Below are 21,157 nucleotides of genomic sequence, written 5' to 3'. Positions count from 1 at the left end.
TGTCATATAGTTTAATCAAACAACAATGACATTTTAGTAATTAGAACCACTCCTAACGCAATTCCATATGGTTTAGTAAACAACTTCAATAGGAATTCGAAATCTAACTCCCCACAATTCATATGGTTCAGTAAACAACTTTATAGGAATTCGGAATCTAATTCTCTTCGATCTAACTCCTCCTCAATTGAATTCATCCTCAATTCAATTTCTCCTAATCCAATTACAGATTAGAAAATATACCATGAAAGGAGAACTTCTGGTTACATGTGCTTTTAGTTGTTAGAAAGGAGATTTAGTTATTGTTTGGGTTGTGCGTGATTCTCTCTAGATCAATTCAATATATTGTTATGTTTGATCACTGGAGACGATTTACCCATATTCGGTACATAATTACTTTGTACTTTTGTTTCTTTATCAATAACTAGCCTCTCTGCACGCGTTTCCGCGCATGCGAGAGGTTTTTTTTTAAAAAAATTTAAATTTATTTTAGAATTAAAAAAGATAATGGATATTTGTGTTCCATAAAAATAGGATCCATTATCTGAATTTTCTTTTAATTTTAATTTTTTTAATACGAAAAATTATGAATTTACCATATTATCCTCATTTAATTAATAATTTCAATTCTTAATGTTTGCATTAACCAAGGGCATTTTCTGGTATTTTAAATGTTTCACCATTCTCTGCCTTTTGCTTTATATATATACTAGCCTCTCTGCACGCGCTTCCGCGCATGCGAGAGGTTTTTTTTTATAAAAAAAATAAATTTATTTTAGAATTAAAAAAGATAATGGATATTTGTGTTCCATAAAAATAGGATCCATTATCTGAATTTTCTTTTAATTTTAATTTTTTTTAATACGAAAAATTGTGAATTTACCATATTATCCTCATTTAATTAATAATTTCAATTCTTAATGTTTGCATTAACCAATGGCATTTTCTGGTATTTTGAATGTTTCACCATTCTCTGCCTTTTGCTTTATATATATAGATATATAGATATATAGATATACTATCACTTATTATTTATTTATTTTTAAAAAAAGAAAAAAGAAAAAAAAAAGAGAACTTCTAACAAATTCACGGAGCATTAAAAAAAGAATTTTGTTTAATGTTGAAAATTTGATGTTTATTCAGATTCTAACCCCAAAATATATATGTTTTTGGGAGACTTTGGAAAAACCCAAAGGAGAGAGAAATTTTTTAAAAGAAGTTAAAATGGACAAAGTTGTCCTTATTTATTTTTGGATTTCTTAATGAATCATTTACATTTGCATGTCTTTAATTTGAAAGTCGAGAGGTTTTTCTGTTTTTTTTGAAAAAGCTTTGGCTTTTTCCAAAAGTGAAAGTTTTTTTATGACTAAAACCTAAATTTACTTATGTTTGTTTTTTACCATGACACTCCAAAAAAATATCAGTTGATCGCAGCCGTCCAGTTGTACAAATAGACCCCACAGTCGTCCTTTCCATCCATCTGAACCATTTTTATTCTAATCGCTAGGGTTTCTCTTCTCTGCCGAAACCAAACTAAGGTTTACAGCCACTCTGAGCAAATCTCTCTCGGACTCTTGATTCCCCTTGAGGTAAATCCAGTAACCAATCCGTTTTTATTTTATCACCTTCGAATTATTTCTCTGTTTCCAGATGAAGTGCAGGAATTTTTTTATTTTATTTCTTCCTCTGCACCGAAAGAAATACTGAAGTTTGAATTCTTTAGCAATCGTACGGGATGATATATTGTTAGAAACCATGATTGGAAAATGTATGTTGGTTGGTTTTTGTGAAATTTAATTTAGAATAAATTTTAGGTTGGGGCTTTTGGCGTTGTTTCTGTAAATTGTGTTGATTGCTTTGTTTTCTTTCCGGGAAAATGTGATAAACCAACTGGCGTTGTCTTTGTTTTTGATTGAGATTTTGAAGGAGCTAAGCCCTTTGCTTTTGCTTATACTGATACTGAAACAATAAGCTAACCAGGGCTCATATTTTGTTATTCTGCTGACTTTGGAATTGATTTTAAAATTGGTTCAGTTGTGTATGGGTTTTGAAAATGATTATACTGTTTACTCAAGAGTAGTTAACCTACATTGTATTCTCAACCTTTTCATGTCTTCAAAATAGTTGTAATTATGTTTCATTCCTATTGTTTAGTCAGATTTGTCAAGATGTATACATCAAGGAAGAAGATTCACAAGGACAAGAACGCTGAACCCACTGAATTTGAAGAGTCAGTTGGACAGGTAAGATAAGCAGCTTTTTATTGAGCTTTCTATTGATGAAATTGTTGCTATGATGTTTAGATATAATCATGAGTTGTTTGTTGTCTGTGCAGGCAATCTTTGATTTGGAAACAAACTCGGACCTAAAAAGTGAACTGAAGGATCTATATATAAATTCGGCTGTGTATGAACTGTTTACTGAATGACTATTTATTGTAAACTGTTGCCATTGTATGATTAATATTCCTCCTTTATCCAGTCAAGTTGATGTGGCTGGGAACCGGAAGGCTGTTGTTATCCACATACCATATAGACTTAGGAAGGCTTATCGCAAGATCCATGTTCGGCTTGTGAGGGAGCTAGAGAAGAAATTCAGTGGAAAGGTGATTATTTAAGTTCTTTGGTTCTCTGCCATTTATGAAATCTAGATTTAACCCAGACTATGTTTTCTTTGTGATGTTTTTCTGTACTTGTTTCTAGGCACTACATTTAGTGCCTTACAATGAAGGATATTTTATTTTTATGTTTTAGTTCCTAGTTCTGATCTTCCTAGCTGACTTTTCTTACAGTCAACCCATTTTATTTTTTCTTCTCTTACTTCATTTTTGCTATAATTAGGGTGAGTAGATCTCTGATTCAGACATGTATTTATTTGCAAATAGTGGTTTTCTTTGGTGGTGTTTATTTTTGTTTGTCATTTGGTAGGATGTAGTTCTGATCGCCACACGGAGGATAGTGAGGCCTCCAAAGAAAGGGTCTGCTGTCCAACGGCCCCGCACTCGTACTCTAACTGCTGTGCATGAGGCAATGTTGGAGGATGTTGTTTTGCCTGCTGAGATTGTTGGTAAACGAACTAGATATCGACTTGATGGGTCCAAGATAATGAAGGTAAGCTGTCGAAGGAAAACAATATTGCTTGATATATAGACACACGCACACGAACACTTGGAAATGGAAAAAAAAAAAAGGTGTTGATTAATGCTTGAAAGATGAAGGCTAAGAACCTTATACCAAAGAGAAGATTTTGTTACGAAGATGTCCAAAGACTGCCAATGGAATGGATGAATTGCGAACGTAGTACATTTAGGTGGGATGGATTTTATAATGGATTTATTATAAAAGTACATGCATAGGTTGTTAAGGGTGGGATTTTGTTTGTTAAGTACCATAATTATCTATCTTCAATGCTGGGCAGGTTTTCTTGGATCCCAAGGAACGAAACAACACGGAGTACAAGCTGGAGAGCTTTTCTGCAGTTTACAGGAAGCTTTCAGGAAAAGATGTTGTATTTGAGTACCCAATAACTGATGCATAGAAATAGTGTGTGATAGCGCCTTCCAGATACCCGCCCCTTTTCTTTATATTTTCTAAGAACTTCTGCTCATCAGCCCATCAATTCAAAATTTTGATGTTGAGGGCGCGATGCGGCGTGCCTTTGGATGGATTTTGGTCTCTTCAATACACATTTAAGTTAGGTGATATCCGTTAATGTAGTATTTTTTGTTTTCTCGTAGACTTGCTCTTTTCATTATGCATGGTCATTGACAAGTTTGCTTTTAGTCGGGTGATTTTGTTTTGTTTATTTAAGTCTATTGACCTATTTTTCTCAATGAATATGCACTGGAAACCAGGATTTATGAATTTGATTACAACCGCCGTATTTGATGCAGCATGTTATGCCATTGCTTTTCTTAACTTCACTGACGTGCAAAAGTTTTGGTTACAATCTCTCAAGAAAATATCAGTTTGAGGGATCAACAAAAGAGACATGTAAAAGAGCAGAGTACTGAAAGAAATACCAGGATTTATGAATTCGATTACAATTTATTGAATCGCACAAGTCAGAGAGTAAGCATTTCCCAAACACTTGGTGCACGTACCAATCCCTAAAGCCAAAAGTAGGGAGTTGACAAAAGAGTTCACGGATGAAGCCTCCATTTGCAACTGAACACAGCAGGAAGAAAAAAAATGTAACAAAAGAGTTCACAGATGAAGCCTCCATTTGCAACCAGTACAATGGCAGAGTTAACGAAGAAATCCTTTTGATTTCCATAATGAGGGGGATAATTCTCCAGTTGCCACGCAGATTTTCGTTTCTCATACAAGAGATAACTACCATTGAATCACTTTCAAGTATAATCTTCTGACAGTTTTCCTCTTTTGCTAACAGTAACCCCTCCAAAACAGCTTCGGTTTCCACCTCGACTGCAGTTATAGACATGGCAACACAAGCATAACACAACAGGAATTGGAATGCCTGAATGCCAACACAAATCACACAACCATTTCCAAATTCTTAAGCCTGTGCCTTGAGGTGGCCGCTTGCAAGCTTGTATGAAACAATTAACATTGATCAGATCAGCAATGGCGGCAAGGGTGGAACAGAGAGAATTGTCAGAACAAGTAAAACTGTATTTATCAAATGGTATCCACTACATACTGAATGAATGGTACCAGTATACACTTACAGTGAAACTAATTAGGAATTGATGAGGTGGAAACTATGGAATATGGAGTCTTGCAGCATTAATTTGTACGGGCAATCAGCTGCGTCCTTCCTTCCTGGAAATATATTGTTGAGCATTACAACGAAACATACGACCATACAGTTTATTAATATGAATGACAACTTATACCGTTTCATTGCCATCATCTTCTTCTTCTTCTTCTTCCACTTCCTCTGTTATTTGTTGTCTTTCTGGTCTTGAACCACTTTGGATCAGTGACCCATCAGGGGAAATCTTCAACTCAATCAGACATTCCTCGACGATTAAAGAGTTTAGGGATGGGACTCTAACAGTGCAATTTCCTGATGAGCAACAGCCTTGCAGACTTGGTAGATAATAAAGTTTCAAATGTTGCAAGCAGCTGAAAGCAATCTCGTAATAATTTCCTGAATCTTCTTCATCTTCGTTGCTTGCCACTATCTCTATCATGCTTTCACAATTCTCAACTTCCAAGCTTTTGAGTTGGTGTAAACATTTAGCCACCGAATAAGTTGTTAAGTATTTCAGTCCCTCACAATTTGCTACGTGTAAAGTGGTTAGTTTGTGAAAGGATATTGTGGATGAAGTTAGATTCTTTAATCTGCCACAACTGTACACCTTTAGAATTTCCAAGTTTGGAAAAACTGATTCAGAGTTGTCATTCCCAATCCCTAGATGCATCAGCTCCATCAATCCGTTGAGATACAAAATCTTTATGTGCGGGAGGGTCCTCCCAACTGCATCTATTTCCCCGCTACTAGTTCCTTCATACACAAATATTTCTTTCCAAGGACCATTATAAACAACGAGCTCTTCAAGATTATGTAATTCTTGGAGGAAATGAAATGACTGGGGGTGTGCACAAGAAAATGCAAACATTTTTAGATTGATAAACAACTCTGCTGGGAGTGGACTATGCGCTTCATACCAAATCTTCGTGTTCTCGTCCAAGCCCAATACTTCCAAGTTGGGGAATGGATAACCCTGAAATAATATCAACATTACCTCGACTATTTTGTTGTATATATGTCTTTAGTATATATATGTCAGTAAATTACCTCGACTATTGTTTTTATTCGATGGATGTGCATTAAATTTTTTGACAAGGTGGAGGCCAACAAATCATTTTAATAAAAGAAAAATCTGTAATACTTAATAATAATAAAAATTGCAAAGAAAATAAGTGAAGAGGAATTTCGCTACACGAGCAAGAGAATTCTGTACCTTGTCAACTAACAAAAAAGGTTGTTTGATTGGTGTACCGGAATCAAGTTTTTCTTGGAATCCTGAATATTCGGAAGCAAGAATCTCCACTTTACCACATTTAATGAATCTCAATGATTTGAGTAATGGCCACTTGGAAACATGTAGCCCCAAATAGAAACTGCTCAGTTGGGGCAGAAAGAACAATTTCACAAATGTTACTTTAGAGAACACAAACTCAGGTGTCGTTTCTAGTCCGTCATTGGCAACAATTTCTTCCAATATTTCACAATTCCGCACGTACAGCTCGCTTAGCTGTTGAAGACCTTTGGCCAATGAGGCTGGAAAGATATTTTTCAAACTGTCACACGAATCCATCACAACTGAATCCAGATTTGGGCACCCAACAGTTTTCAACTGAGTGGTTGATAATGTGCCGTATGCTTCTTTAACGCCAAGTACTACTTCCATGTCAAAAACTACTTGTAGTGATTTGCATTGCTGTATCACTAATGTGCCTAGAGCATTCAATCTTCCCATCATACTTGGCGTAAAGATATTTATTAGACCCTGGCATCCCAAAACTTCAACTTTTTTCAGCTTTCGAAAAGAGTCTGGGGCAAGTTGGCGGTGCCATATAGTTCTCAACTTAGGTAAGCCACAGATGATCAAGCTCTCCAAGCTAGGAAATCCTACCTGTACACATATTCATCTCATATACCTTTTTTCACTAATGAGGTACACATTAATTGGAAATAAATGCATAAAGAAAGGGAAAGAAATTTATAATTCACCTTTTGATCAAAAAGAAAGTGTGGTATAACAGTGTCAAGATTCTCCTTGGAGTTCCTATCGTCATTTTCTTTGCCCATTATTGTAGTAATTTCACTCTTACCATCAAAGATGAATGTCCCCAGTCTAGGACAATCCTCAATATGCAATGTCTCCAATAATGAAAATTCAATATAACTTCCGGAGCAGAATCTTGTGAGGCTTGGAAGATGTTGCAGCTTTAGATATTTTAGATTGCAAAACATGTTATCTGTATGTTCTTGATTGTATCCACTTGTTGATACTATTTCTTCCATCATTTGGCATGTGGATATCTCAAGATGTTTGAGTTGCTCAAGACGTCTAGCCATGGAACGTGAAAACAAGAATCTTAAACCATCACATTGATGCAAGATCAAGTATGTTAAGTTGGGTATCAGAACCTGGGTATAGTACACAATTCATGTTTTAATTAGGGAAATGACAATTTACACTAATTAAAAGTAAAGGTCTAAAGTGGCCTCAAAGTTTATTAGTCTATTAATTTAAAATATAACACATTTTTGTTGAATCACTGAATGTACACTTATAAATAGACTTTCGAGAACGGATCATGCTTTCGTCATAATATGAATCATTAAATATTGTACACTAATTAAAAGCTAATACTTTTTCTTTCTCAATCAAAAACTAATAAATTAATATACCGTTTAAATGAATTGTAACTTGGATATAATTTCAATCCTAGTATAACATTATTTTCTACCTGCAGAAAGAATGACCAAAATGAAATATATACAAAAGCAACTAATTTGTTAAGAAATAAATATATAGAACAAATCCGAATGATATGTAGAAAGGCTGGGCATATGAAACCGCAAAACGTACCTCTCCATTCATGAAAAGTTTCGTGGGTCCACCAATTTCGTTCTCCAAAATGATTTCTTCCCCTGGCCTGCTGCCTTTGGAGGAGAAACCAATAAGCTTTGGCAGATTCCACAAAGTCAAAGATCGTAACTTTTGAAAAGGCTGAGCTATGAGTTGGCTACAACATACAGTTTCCAAATTAACAAGGTTGTAAAGAGATAGTGACTCCAAGTTGGGGAAGGCATGACTCGAGTTGATGAGAGATGTAACTTCCTCATTGTTTTGGACATGGAGATTCTTCAGTTGTTTACCAATGTCACTTGCTAATAAATAGGAAATAATATTTGCAGTCTCCATCCCATCCAAGTCCAAATGTTCACATCTCTTTAGCAGCAATTTTATACCTTGGCCGAATTGACTGTTCCTAGTGAGCTTGAGTTTTAACATGTTAGAGGAGGTTCCGTAAATTCTAGGATATCTCCAACAATCACCAATAAGTATGGTGTATCTTTCTAACTTTGTATCCGAGAACATGTTTGCTGGAAGAAGCTTAGCATCTGGAATATGTATCTCTAATGCAGTTAGTTGACGCAATTCTTTCAGCTCTGACAAGGTCGCATTACTTCCATCATTTAAAGCTCTTTCCCATTTAATAAAGCTTCCCATTCTCAAGTCTTCTAGACTTGTCAAGCTTGATATAACGCTATGTGGGATCCGTACAAGTTCAGAGCAACAAGTCAAATCCAACAATTGTAGACGAGTCAATTGCCCTATTTCTTTGGGCAACTCCTTAACCTGGGACTGTCCAAGGCTAAGAATTTTCAAGCTTGTTAGCTGTCCAACTAGAGCTATGTCCCCCAACACGCACTGATCTAAACACAAAGTTTGAAGATTTGTTAGGGATTGAAGAGATGGAGGCAGTGACGGAATTCGCAGTCTGGTTACATCCAACACTTTGAGTTCCTTCATCCCTTCAAAATAGTTGCCTGGGATTTCCAAGGAGTCATCAACATTATCGCTTTCCAAAACAAAAAATCTCAATTCTGGGCATACGCAAGGTTCTTCAGGAAGTCTGGGGAACTTGCAAGATTTTAAGGAGATCGCAGTGCATTTTTTAAGTGAATCCCTATCTGGCCATTCTTTCAGCTCATCTCCATATGCTTTTGCAATGGCGTGACTATCTTTAGATGCAATCCCCACAGCAACCTCTCGTAGAAGCTCATGCATTCTAATATCTCCATGATCATCAATGTCTAGCAACAAACAATAATCTTTAATAAGTTTTTTAGCCAGTGAAATCAATTTATCCCGTGCATCTTCCACTGTGTGAACATTTTTCACCAAACTCAAACCCATAGCATATTTCAACAAGTCAGTGAATAAAATTTTACAGCGACCCCCTGCAATAATTCCACATAGCAAGAACAATGGCTTAAGCTCGTCCCCATCCAATCGATTGTAACTCCATTCTAAAGCAAAGTAGGCTGATTTTGCCAATCCGTGTTCGTCAAAACTTTTGAAGTCCCTCAAGGCAACTCTCCATTCCTCTAAAGTAGTGGCTGACCTTAGAGACCTTGCAACTGCAACAACTGAAACCGGCAAACCTCCACATTTTTTGGCTATTTCAGTTGCTACTTCATGTATACGGCCATCTTTAACAACGTCACCTACCATCTTCTCAAATAAACTCCAATTTTCTTTCACACTTAAAACTTCAAGCCGAAACTCTATTTCCATATTCATCTCAGAGACTCGATTTCTAGATGTCAACAATATTTTACAAGTTGCCATTGGGCGAAGTCCCAAAGCCTCCAAATCAATTGCTTCCCAGACATCATCTAAAATTACAAAAATGTTCTTGTCTTTTATTCTATTCCATAGATGCTTTGCCCTCGCTTCTATATCATGAGTTTCATCAACATCCATACCTAACTTTTCAGCAATTTTTTTTTGAATTCTTTCCATTTTTTCCAAGTCTGGATACTTTTTCACATCCAACACTATAACCACCTCATCAAATAAGTTCTCTTTCGTAGCTTGTCTATAAACTTCTTGGGCGAGTGTGGTCTTCCCAACACCACCCAATCCGTACACCCCAATCATGTTGGTATCAGGATTTTTCAGTTCCTTCATGATTTCATTCACCATTAAAATCCTTGATTCAAAGGCCATGTAGTTTTGAGAGGGCGTGGCACATATCTCTTCCAGGGGAGGATCGTAAGAAACAATGGGAAACTCTTTTTTGTCATGGTGGAGTTCTATCTCTTTTGCTAATTTTGCTGATTTCCTGCTAAGCCGATGATAGGAAACCAGATTAGGACATACTCCACGGAAACAGTTTGTCTTTGCTTGGCATTCATCTCCCAAAATGTTTTCTGCCTCTCGAGTTATCTCATCTACTTCTGTCAGCCACTTCTGGACGTCAGGATATACATGTTTACCTTTTCTTTCAACTTCATTAACAGTACGGTTCATCCTGTCTTTGGCAGCATCTAAGTTCTCTAATTGTCTCCTCAGATTTTCAAGGTTGATTTTGTAGTCAATTACATAACCCACTTGCCGCCCAATTGGTTCAACTGTGTACTCGGTTATTTTAGAAATAATTCCGGTGAGGATCTCCATGGTTCTTTTTGTTTTGCTTTGGAATGAGACTCTTGTATCTGTTGAATAAAAGAACCGAAAAACAAGAAAATGAAAAAGAGTAAAAGGAAAAAATATTAAACCAATTGAAATTAAGGAGGGAAACTAAAGGGCATACCCTAGCTTGTGAGACTAAGCTTAAATAGAAGAACACAGAGTATCAGTATGCAACACTCCCAAATCTCGAAACAAAAAGAATAGTTGGGCCACAGTTTTCCTTTAATTTTTTGTTTTAGCAGTGTTTTAATTTTTGTAACTTTTTAAATTTCTTTAATCGAAGGGACAAATTTCTAAAGGAAAAAAATTAGTTGGATTTAATTCTGAAATATTTATTAATTAGGTTTAAATAAAGCTACCCATAACAAAAATAAGAACATAAAATAGCAGAGGAAATATATGAAGAAGAAAAAAAACAAATAAGGAAATAGAAAGACGCACCTTATACCTTTCTCTCTTTTGGTTACGAATGAGGTCAGTTCCCTTCAAATATGCTTACAGATTCACACCCGAACTAATAATATTATCCTAAAGCACTTGATCATAAGAATATGTGAAAATCTCATTTTTATTTGGAGATAATGTATTGCTACTGGGTGGTTCATCTTTAGGATCTTTGTTTCGACGGTCCATTCTGTTTGGCATACATACAGTCAGTCAATGGTCCATACCACGAGATGGAAAGTCGCGTGTTGATTGTCAGTCAATTGAATGGTTGCAATATTATTTATACTTTTTGAAAATACAGAAATCCTATATGGAAATTTAAAATACGTCACAAAGTTGAGTCTTTAACGTAAGATAAATATCACGTTGTGTTAAATTATAAAATAATACGGTTGTACCACTTCATGAGTTCACTTTGTGCTGTCAACTTGATCAAATTATTGGCAAAAATTGAAGTTGGGTTGGAGGTTTCTCTGTTAATTAAATTGGGTATGCACTGGCGGATCTACATAGGCGCAAGGAGGTGCACTTGCACCTCCTCTCGCCGGAAAAACCATTGTAGGTGCTTCAAACTGCACATTTGCTCAACTGGTGTACAGATTACCTTATTTCCATTTTCAACATTTAAGTAAATGTCTTTGTCATTTTACTTTAATTTATTTTTATATTACTCCATTTACTTAAATTTACAATATAAATAAGGAAGTACCCCCCATTTGGATTCAAATAAAAATACTAGAAAATCAAATTCATATCAAATCAAAATATGAAAAATCGGTTTTAGTGCAAAATACGATTTAGGCTAAAAATGATGGCTCATTAAGTCAATATATACTTCATACTAAAATCTCATAAAATCAAGTTTTCTTATTTAATGTGTAAGGAATAAAAGCCGCCAAAAATTATCTTGAGAAAATGATTATTCCGAAAAACTATTTCTCATACTTAATCAATTTTGCACCTCCGCTAAAAAATTTCTGGATCCGTCACTGTGGGTATGTGATCAAGTAATTAAAGCTATTCTCTTAAGTACAGCTAGCTTGGAAGGAGATGGCTGAGTCTTGAGACAACTTGTGGCGTCAACTCGATCAAATTACACATCTGCTGATGTGAAGTGAGAAATGAGAACCACATATCTTTCTTTCTTTAGAACCTTATCAATATCCATCCAAATCGTTGTACACAAGTGTCATGTTGTGTTTAGTCACTTTCTGATGGCAACTTTGTCATTGTATAAATGAAACATAAATTAATTGGTTAAATGAAACTAGAAAATAAGAAATGTCAATAAAGCAAAAGTAAAATATCCCTACTCTCCTCACTCCCCTCTCTCTCTGTAGTTTAGACCATTACTTCTATTACAAAAACATTAAGAGGGAATGGTAAAAATTTCTCTTGAAGGTTATCAATAAACTCTTGTTATATAACACGTTTATATGTTTATTAATAGTTTGTAGTAGGATTATGAAATATGAACTTGAATTATATTACATGAACTTGTAACACCTATGTGTTTGTGACACAACTTAAGACCCAATCTCTAAAGACTTTTAATTGTGCAAAAGGTTATTGTTAGAAAATGAAATGTTTAATATTAATACTAATATTTATATTTTTTTTTTAATTTAAATGGAGTTCGGATGCAAATCTGGTTGAAAATGAGACCCAAATTTCAAAACTCTTCAACTTTTAGCATAATCATTTTGAACAATGTTTGCTTGGAGAATTAGTTTTGAGTATGTTTTAAGTTGTAACACATTCACACCCCGAGATAAAAAGATTATCTTGGTCATATGGGAATTTGTAAAATCTCAATTTATTTGGAGATAATGTGTTGCTACTGGCGAATTTGCTCTTTACCGTCAACATAATAAGATGATCATCAGCCAATTGCTATAAAAGATGAGTAGACTTTGACTTAGACACAACCTAGTTATATTCAAGAACCGAATCTTCGTTCCGACGGTCCATTTTGTTTGTCCTACATATGGTCAGTGTCAATGGTCCATATCACGAGATGGAAAGTCGCGTGTTGATTGGTTTGGAATTGAAAGGTTGCAATGTTATTTATACTTTATGAAAATATAGAAATGCTATATGGAAATTCGAAATGCGTCACAAAATTGGGTCTTCAACGTGAAATGCGTTACGAAATTTGGTCTTTAATGTGGGATAAATCATAGAATGATACAATAGTACTATGTTGTATGTATCTTGGACCTCACCAATCCCAATATATTTCTAATTTGATTATTTGTTAACAATTTTATTCACAAAAGCCTGTGATCCAAAAACCAAACCATTAGCTCAAAATAAATTGACACTATAAGGAAAACCCCTTTTGGCGACCACCATGTTTGGGCGCTAAAAGCTGTTATTTCGTCGCCAAAATCTTTTAGTGACGAGATGATTTCGTCTCCAACTTGGTCCCCTAAGGCTCGTCGCTAAAATCCTTTACGCGACCAATTTCTTTCGTCACCTTTAATTAATCAATTGGTCGTCTATAAAGATGGGCTCCCGCGAAAATACCAAAATTTACCGCGAACTGAGGATGGATTGGGCGACCAAATAGATTGGTTTGTCGCCAATAGGTTTTGGTGACTATCTGATTTGGTCGCTAAAGCTTACTTAGTTGGTCATTAAAATTTGTATATTTTGGGTGTTTTTAATTATTTGATTTATATTCTGTTTTGTGGTAATATTAACCTTTTATTCATTAACATATTGTAATTTTGAATAAATTTAGGTAAATAGATCAATAGAAAATGACATGAATAAAAGTTTCTCTCAATAAAAATTACACAAGAGCATACTAGTTATTCAAGTACACATAACATATCCAAAAATAGTAGATATAAACGAGTGAAGAACTCTTCACTCAAAGACTGGAGGCCAAGCTCCATATATTCTTGCCCTTGGTAAACCCAAGTTCTGTATTATTTCCCCACTCTAAGACTAGGTTTCGATTGAAAAAAATGCATGTAGTTGCCTTCTGTAATTCCAAGTTTTGTAGTCATGATCTTTAACACCTGTGGGATAGGGACTGTAGTCTAATATCATGGAATTCCCAAACACTGCTAATTGTTGCTTGATCTTCTCAAACTCATCAATCATCTTCCTTTACAAAAGAAACAAAACAAGGAAATGTCAATGGTCAAGAAGATGCCAAAACCAAGAAAATTTAAATAAATAAAAAGATACATATATATATACAGTCCCCTTCTATTGAGGGATCGCTCAAATAATTTTATTTGAGGAACTCCTTTTAGGGTACCCTACAATTTTTTTCCCAATGATCAAAACCATCTATTTTTTAGGACTTCATTCATAGATCATCCTTACAAAAAATTAGACAAATCGGAAACCGTTTCGACATCCAATTGTGTCTTACAAAATCAATGAACACGGTGCTTCAAGAAAATACTAAAATTTCAATAACTCAATTGAGTGGTCAAATGATATCTGATTCAAGTGATTTTTTGTAAAGATGATCTTTGTATGAGTATCTACAAAATAGATGGTTTTGATTAGTGAAATACAATTCGAAGTGGGGCCTATAAGGGGTATCCCTCAAATAAGCTTATTTGAGGGATCCCTCAATAGAAACTCTCTGTATATATATATATATATAGAGACCAAAAACAAACAATTTTCAACAACACAATTACAAGAAATCTTGCCCAAAAGCTGAAATTCACAATCTTAACTAAATAAGCCATTAAAAAGAGTTTGGATCTACATAAGAAAAATGATCACTAGTCATCAATATTCATATTTCTCTTTACCAAATTCAGATCTCCATGGTGCCCCTGTCCACAAATACTACAGCCAGCTGCATACCATCTTTCAGGAGATTGATTACAGCACTCCCAATATCATACACTGCGACGCCGACGTGACTGAATGTCAGACCGAACTGAATCGTCTTCGTGTTCACCTGTTTCTTGCGGGGCTCGACCCTTAATTTGATCAAGTCCGGGGGGAAATCTTGCACAAAGAACCTAAATTAGACCTTGACCAAACCTTTGCATATGTCCGTCGTGAAGCTCAACAACAACTAACCATGACCAGTACTCCAGACACTGTTGTCCTAGCCACCCAACATCCACAGGGTCCTCCGACTTCTACCACTGGTGCTTCTCATACTCAAGTCACAAGCTCTCGTCCGGAACGCAAATGCACTCACTGTGGTGGAAGCAAACATACTCGTGATGGCTGTTACAAATTGATTGGCTACCCGGATTGGTGAGACCACTCCAAAGCTCCGCGCAAGAATAGGGGCAAATCACTCGACACATCTTCTGACTCAGCTCCTGTCAGTCCTGCAGTTCCAACGGCAGCTCCTGCCTCTGCCTCTGTAGCTACAACAAGACATCCTCAGCAGCAAGACGATTGGTTGTAGTACTAGGAGGGGCAAACTCTATCCCAAAAAAAAAAAAGTGTGAAAGGGCTATGTTTATTGACGTATCCTAAGAAGATGTTGCTTATTTCTTGACTCTGATGACCCCTTCTCTTCAAGGAGAGAAGGAGAGTGAAGAGAATTTGTTGAAACCGTTATCTCAAATTTCTTCAAATTTCTCATATTCAAATCCAAACCCTTATCTCAAATTTCTCATATTCAAATCCAAAACCCTAAATCAAATTCCTCATAATTTTTTTCCCCAAATCCAAATCCCTCAAATCCTCTTATCCAAGTCCCTAAACACATACCATCAAATATTATACACATACCTCTTAAATCCAATTCCTACATCAAATTCATACATCAAATTTCTCACATCACCTTCCTCGCCTTCTCATATCACATCTTACTTCCGTTGCGAAGTCAAGAACCCATACGATTCTCCATCTTATTGCAGACTCACAGAAGCATGCGGTCAACCCAGACTCCTTCTTCTATCACCACCACCAAAGGTTCTACTCTTCATACGTCCTCCAAGCTTAGATATTGCATATACTGTGAATGTGGAAGAGTATTTTATGACTCACTTACCAAACCTATAGTATATTTCAACAAGTCAGAGAGAGAAAAAGCATAGTTACTTTCTGCCATTATTCCACAGAGCAAGAACAACCGTTTAAGCTCCTCGCTATCCAATTGATTGTAACTCCACTCTATTATCAAGAATGCTATTTCTGTCGATCGTTTTTTTCTCAAAATTTTTGAAGCGCCTCAAGGTATCTTTCCATTCCTCTAAAGATCTCTCTCTTAAACCACTCGCAACTGCAACAACTAAAATAGGCAAACCTCCGCATTTTTTGGCCAATTCGTTTGCTACTCTCTGTATACGGTCATCTTTAATAACAGCACCTGCCCTCTTCTCAAACAAACTCCAACTTTCTTGTTCACATAAAAGGTCAAGCAGAAAATTCTTTCGCGTACCCGTCTCAGAAAATAACACTTCCTTATATCTAGATGTCAACAATAAATTACAAGACCGGACATGGACAAGTCCCACAGCCTCCAAATCAATTCTTCTCGAAACATCATCTAAAATTACAAGAGTCTTTTTGTCCTTTATCCTGCGCCATAACAATTTGCCCTTACTGCCATACTCTGAGGTTCCTTCACTTCCATACCTAACTTTTCAGCAATTTCTTTTTGAATTTCCATGTCGTTTTTTTCTTTTACATTAAGTATTATAACCATATCATCAAATAACTTTTCTTCATTAGCTTGTCTGAAAACTTCTTTGGCGAGTGTTGTCTTTCCAACACCCCCCAATCCGTACACCCCAATCATGTTGCTATCAGGATTTTTCAGTTCCTGCATGATTTCCTTCAGCATTGAAGTCCTTGATTCAAAGGCCATGTATTCTTGAGAGGGTATGGCATATCTATCTTCTACGGCACCATCGTAAGAAACATTGGGAAAATATATTTTTTCATGGAGTTCAATCTTTTCCGCCAATTTTTTTGACTGTTTGCTAAGCCGATGATAGGAAATCAGGTTAGGAGAACACTTTGTCTTTGCATGGCCTTCATCTCCCAATAATTCCTTTGCCTCTTTAATCATCTCAGCCGCTTCTGCCAGCCACTTCTTGACATCATTATGGACTATTTTACCTTTTCTTTCCTCTTGATTAACGATTTGCGTCTTCCTGTCTGTGGCAACACCTATGTTATTCAACTGACTCCTGAGATTTTGAAGGTTGCTTTTGTAGTAAAATAGATAACCCACTTGACGTCCAACTGGAACAACTATGTACTCCATTATTGTTGGAATAATTCCAGTGAGGATCTCCATGCTTCTTATTTTTGGCTTTGGAATTCAGACTCTTGTTATCTGTTTGAATATAAACGAAACAAAAACCAAGAAAAAGAAAAAGAGTAAAAATTAAAAAATTAAAAAAATTGAAATTAAAGTGGGAAACTTTTTTTTTTTTTTTTTTTTGGCCTTAGAGGGAAAACTAAAGGGCATTACCTTATAGCTCGTTAGATTAGAGCTGAAAGGGAAGAACAAAGAGTTCCAGCATGCAATACTATTCTCTTTGCCTTTTTATTTTTTATTTTTTTTATTTTTTTTAATTTTAAATAAAAATAAGCTTTTTCTAAAATATCAACTTTTTGAGAAAATATGGTATTTCATTAAACCGAAAGGAATATTACATGGTAAGAACTCGTATGTTAACAGCAGCCTCGTTAAAACTTTCCCATAGAAACAAAATCCTGGGGTAGGAAATAGTACCACCCATGCTATTTACTAAACATAATAGTCAAACAACTTATACGAAACAAACCAACCTAAAACTCAACCACAAAACCCTTAAAACAACATCCTATTACTACGTAGGTACTGTCAAATAAGTCCTCCTATGATCTAAAAAACATCATAGTTCTTCGTACAGAGTCAAAAACGTATTATGGGTATCAGAATAGATCCAGCCAATCACCCAACCACAAAACCATTGAAACACATCTCATCACTACGCAGATACTATCAAAGAAAGCCTCCTATGATCTAAAGAAAGCATCATAGTTCTTCGTACAGAGTCAAAAAACGTATTGTAAGCATCATAACAGATCCAACCAAACACCAATAGCCACCTCCAATTTTCTTGATCCAGAACCCCAGCTGACAAGCAAGGGAGATCAAGATTGGCCTCTTAGCTTGAAGAAAATTCTGAAGAAAGATCTTCATAGTAGGAACGTTCATCGGTTCCAAGCCCACGAAGGTTCCATAGGAGAATTATTAGTAGGGCTGGTATTAGGTCGTGTCGTGTCGTGATAATAAACGTGTCAAAAATGCTCAACTCGAACCCAACCCATTTAATAAATGGGTCGTGTCGGGTTCAGGTCGTCTTTTATCGTGCAGGTTTCGAGTCGTGTAACGGGTTCATAAATAATAACATTCATGTTATGAACTCACAACTGAAAAAATTTAAATTTAAAAGAGAGAGAGAGAGAGAGAGAGAGAGAGAGAGAGAGAGAGAGAGAGAGAGAGAGAGAGAGAGAGTAGAGAAAATATAAGGGGAAAAAAAAGATAGAGAGAGGAGAGAAGAGAGAAGGAAAAGAAAGAAAAAAAATAGAGAGAGAGAGAGAGAGAGAGAGAGAGAGAGAGAGAGAGGATAGAAGATTGAAGGAAAGAAAGAAAGAAAAAAGAGAGATGAGAGAAAACTAAAGAGAAGGAAAAGAAAAAAAAGGAGAGAAAAGGAAAGGAAAAGAGAGGGAAAAAAAAAGGAAAAAAAGAGAGGAGAAGAGAGACGGAAAAGAAAGGAAAACACAAAAGAAAAAGAAACATTATAAATATCAAAAAGCATACCATAAAATCAAAAAGTTGTTTGTAGCATGGTGGATAAGATGTTTGAGAGAAATGAGGGTGTGTGTGCTAAGTCTCCATTTCTCTTCATTTTTTAGCGGGTTAGCGTGTATTACACGGGTTGACACAACCCGTTTAATAAACGGGTTAGACAGGTATTATAGCGGGTTAGTAGGTTGACCTGAAACTCATCTGTTTATTAAACGGGTCAGAACAGGTTGACCCGAAATTAACTTGGTTTTTTACCGTGTGGGTTTCGAGTCGTGTATTGGGTTGTGTCCGAAATTGCCATCCCTAATTATTAGGGAGTTGGAGACACCTCGAGGCTGGTCTCCTCCACCTTGTCAACAAAATCCTCAATACAAAAACTATGCTTACCAAAAAAATCCATGCCACTAACAATCAGATACCCAACACCAGTTTTCGCACACTTCTAATTCCCACTTAATGTCGCATACTTGTCATCTCCTTGAGTAGAAGAGGTGGTGGCCATCTTTATAGCATTAAGATGGAGACCCCTCACAAGCGACTGGCTCCTTGGGAACCCAGAAAGGAAGCCAACGCAACCACCCCACGAAAAACAAAAGAGCAAAAAAAATGTCATACCCATTTCACCAAGAGGAACCCAAAGAGACAATCAGAGAAGACTGAGAGAGACGATGCAAAGAATGAGTAAAGACAACTGGAGAAACCCTAACCCTAGCCATCAAGGCTCTCCTCGCTTGAACTAGAGAGCGACCCATTGTTTAACCGTTATTTCTAAAATATCAACTTATAGTTCACTTATATTATAACAAATGAATTCGTAACACATATGTGACTCTTACACAAATTAAAAGCCAATTTTTTGCCCTTTAAAGAATTTTAATTGTGCAAAAGGTTATTTTTTGAAAATTAAATGTTTAAAATTAGTACTAATATTTAAATTTTTTTTCAAATTAAATGGACTTTGACTCCAAAAAAATTTAATTTCCAAGTTTCACATAACACTGAAAGAGGGTGTTCTATTTAAACCCCATATTTTTCTTTGTTCACCTCAATACTTAAAAAACGTGTGGAGTTTAAATAGAAAAACTCTAACTATTTATAAAGAGAAAACAAATAGAGTGAGTGATGCTCAGTCTCAAGGTCTGGTCTAGTTGCTGATTGCTCAAATTAAGAACAGAATCCACTGCTATTAACAACCAAAAAACAGAAACCACTGCCTGCAAAGTCCAGGCAATCACCGAATCATCCACCGTGGGTAAAGAAGAAAATCTTTCCGCCAATTAAGAATGCAATTAAATTCAATGATTCTTGGGAAATTCTGAAGAGTAACAAAAATAGTTGGGCTACAGTTTTCCTTTTAATTTTTTATTTAATTTATTTCATTGAAGAACTAAATTTGTAATTTACTAAATGAAAAAAATAAGTTGGATTTACTTCTGAAATAATTAGCTTCAAATAAAACTACCCAGGACAAAAAGAAGAACGTAAAATAGCAGAGGAAATTTAAAAAATACAAATAAGGAAATAAAAAGATGAACATTAATACCTCTCTCTTTTGGTTACGAATGATATCTGTTCCCTTCAAAATGCTTATAGAACACGACAGCACAATCGGCCTAATGATGAGACAAAGCTGAACTGCTACTACTTTTTTTTTTTCTTTGAAAGTAAAAGCAAAACAGAGGTGATAGTAACAGAACGAAATCAAGGGTGTGAAATGAAAACCAGAAATTCTGCTTCTTCTTTTTTAAATATATATAATGAATAAGGTTTTTTGGGAATAATGGCAACGAAAAACCGAAACGAATTGGTGAAATCAAGGGGCAACGAAAACCAGGAAATCTGAAGGGGAATTTTTTTTTTTTTTTTTTGGGGTGTTTTGATTGGATTTTTAATTTGGAAGTAAAGCAAAAGAAATCTAAGCAGAAGCTGGTTGCTGCAATGAAGAAACTGAAGGTGCGCAGGAGACTCTTGATCAGAAAACGTAGGTTGCTGCTGCAATGAAGAAACTGAAATTGCGCATGACACTCAAAGGCACTTGTTCTTGTTCACCAAAAAAGAAAGGCACTTGTTCTTTGGCCCCACGAGAGAGAGTAGGAGAATTGGTGCTTTGCTTTAATCAGTAAAGAGATGAGAATTGGTGTTGTGACCAAAAAAAAAATTAGAATGCTTAATATCACAAAACATCCCTAAAGTCTATGAAACTATCATATTGCATTTTTTTTTTTTTGTCATTTGTGGTCCTCAAAGTTAGTATGTGTGATCACAAATAGTCTCTGCCATTAGGTTTCGTCAAAAACTCCGTTAGTTTGCCGACGTGACATATATATCACAAAACATTCCTGAGATTCATGCACCTATCACAAATGGTCGTTGCGAAATTTTTTTCATTTAAAATTCATAAAATTTTGGTTTTTTTTTTAATGAATTTTAAATTATTGAAAATTTATATATATTGTATTTTAAATGGGCTCCACATATATGCCACATCAACAAACTAATGGAATTTTTAAAAAATAATTTAAATTTGGAACTACTGAGAGAGAGAGAGGGATGGATTTTGTTACAGCATGACTTAACAAATTGACAGACTTGGATGGTAGGACTCAATTAGAACAATTTGTGAAGTTAAAGAATGTAATTGCCTCAAAAAAAAAATTCACGGACCCAATTGCAACTAGGAGCAAAGTTCAGAGACGTCTATAGTTAAAAATCCTATATTTAAATGTATTTTAAATAAAGTTATTAACCTCTTTTTTCACCAAATAATAAATTTT

At 35.5% G+C, this 21,157-nt stretch overlaps 2 protein-coding genes and 1 pseudogene across 5 annotated transcripts; 1 reads left to right on the top strand and 2 right to left on the bottom strand.

Moving 5' to 3' along the window:
• On the top strand, window positions 1,492-3,863 carry LOC18781586 (40S ribosomal protein S7-1). 2 transcript variants are annotated; one of them, XM_020559285.1, is made up of 6 exons: window positions 1,492-1,589; window positions 2,159-2,243; window positions 2,336-2,406; window positions 2,482-2,605; window positions 2,928-3,110; window positions 3,418-3,863. In XM_020559285.1, the coding sequence occupies exons 2-6, from the start codon at window positions 2,169-2,171 to the stop codon at window positions 3,535-3,537; spliced, it is 573 nt and encodes a 190-aa protein (XP_020414874.1). In that variant the 5' UTR covers window positions 1,492-1,589; window positions 2,159-2,168; the 3' UTR covers window positions 3,538-3,863. The 2 variants fall into 2 exon arrangements, with proteins under 2 accessions (XP_020414874.1, XP_007216004.1); XM_007215942.2 differs by having other exon boundaries at window positions 2,155-2,243.
• On the bottom strand, window positions 3,977-10,720 carry LOC18782692 (disease resistance protein At4g27190). 3 transcript variants are annotated; one of them, XR_002270659.1, is made up of 7 exons: window positions 10,628-10,720; window positions 7,571-10,209; window positions 6,706-7,125; window positions 5,933-6,607; window positions 4,859-5,692; window positions 4,691-4,784; window positions 3,977-4,551 (listed from the first exon to the last, which is right to left on the bottom strand). XR_002270659.1 is itself a non-coding variant. In XM_020559283.1 (6 exons), the coding sequence occupies exons 2-6, from the start codon at window positions 10,169-10,171 to the stop codon at window positions 4,749-4,751; spliced, it is 4,566 nt and encodes a 1,521-aa protein (XP_020414872.1). In that variant the 5' UTR covers window positions 10,172-10,209; window positions 10,628-10,720; the 3' UTR covers window positions 3,977-4,748. The 3 variants fall into 3 exon arrangements, 1 of the variants encoding a protein (XP_020414872.1); XR_002270660.1 differs by having other exon boundaries at window positions 10,635-10,710; XM_020559283.1 differs by having other exon boundaries at window positions 3,977-4,784.
• LOC18783157 lies at window positions 15,640-20,717 on the bottom strand (annotated as a pseudogene).

The sequence above is a fragment of the Prunus persica genome, chromosome G3 (genome assembly GCF_000346465.2).
Source record: "Prunus persica cultivar Lovell chromosome G3, Prunus_persica_NCBIv2, whole genome shotgun sequence".
Taxonomy (NCBI): Eukaryota; Viridiplantae; Streptophyta; class Magnoliopsida; order Rosales; family Rosaceae; genus Prunus; species Prunus persica.
Note: the sequence above shows the minus strand (reverse complement) of the source record. Positions and strands in the feature narration are given on the sequence as shown.

Coding starts and splice junctions, on each gene's coding strand:
- LOC18782692 (XM_020559283.1), bottom strand. CDS start 10,171: ATGGAGATCCTCACCGGAATTATTTCTAAAATAACCGAGTACACAGTT. Junction 7,126..7,570: donor AACTTTTCATGAATGGAGAG/GTACGTTTTGCG, acceptor TACTATACCCAG/GTTCTGATACCCAACTTAAC. Junction 6,608..6,705: donor ACTTTCTTTTTGATCAAAAG/GTGAATTATAAA, acceptor ATATGTGTACAG/GTAGGATTTCCTAGCTTGGA.
- LOC18781586 (XM_020559285.1), top strand. CDS start 2,169: ATGTATACATCAAGGAAGAAGATTCACAAGGACAAGAACGCTGAACCC. Junction 2,244..2,335: donor TTGAAGAGTCAGTTGGACAG/GTAAGATAAGCA, acceptor TTGTCTGTGCAG/GCAATCTTTGATTTGGAAAC. Junction 3,111..3,417: donor ATGGGTCCAAGATAATGAAG/GTAAGCTGTCGA, acceptor AATGCTGGGCAG/GTTTTCTTGGATCCCAAGGA.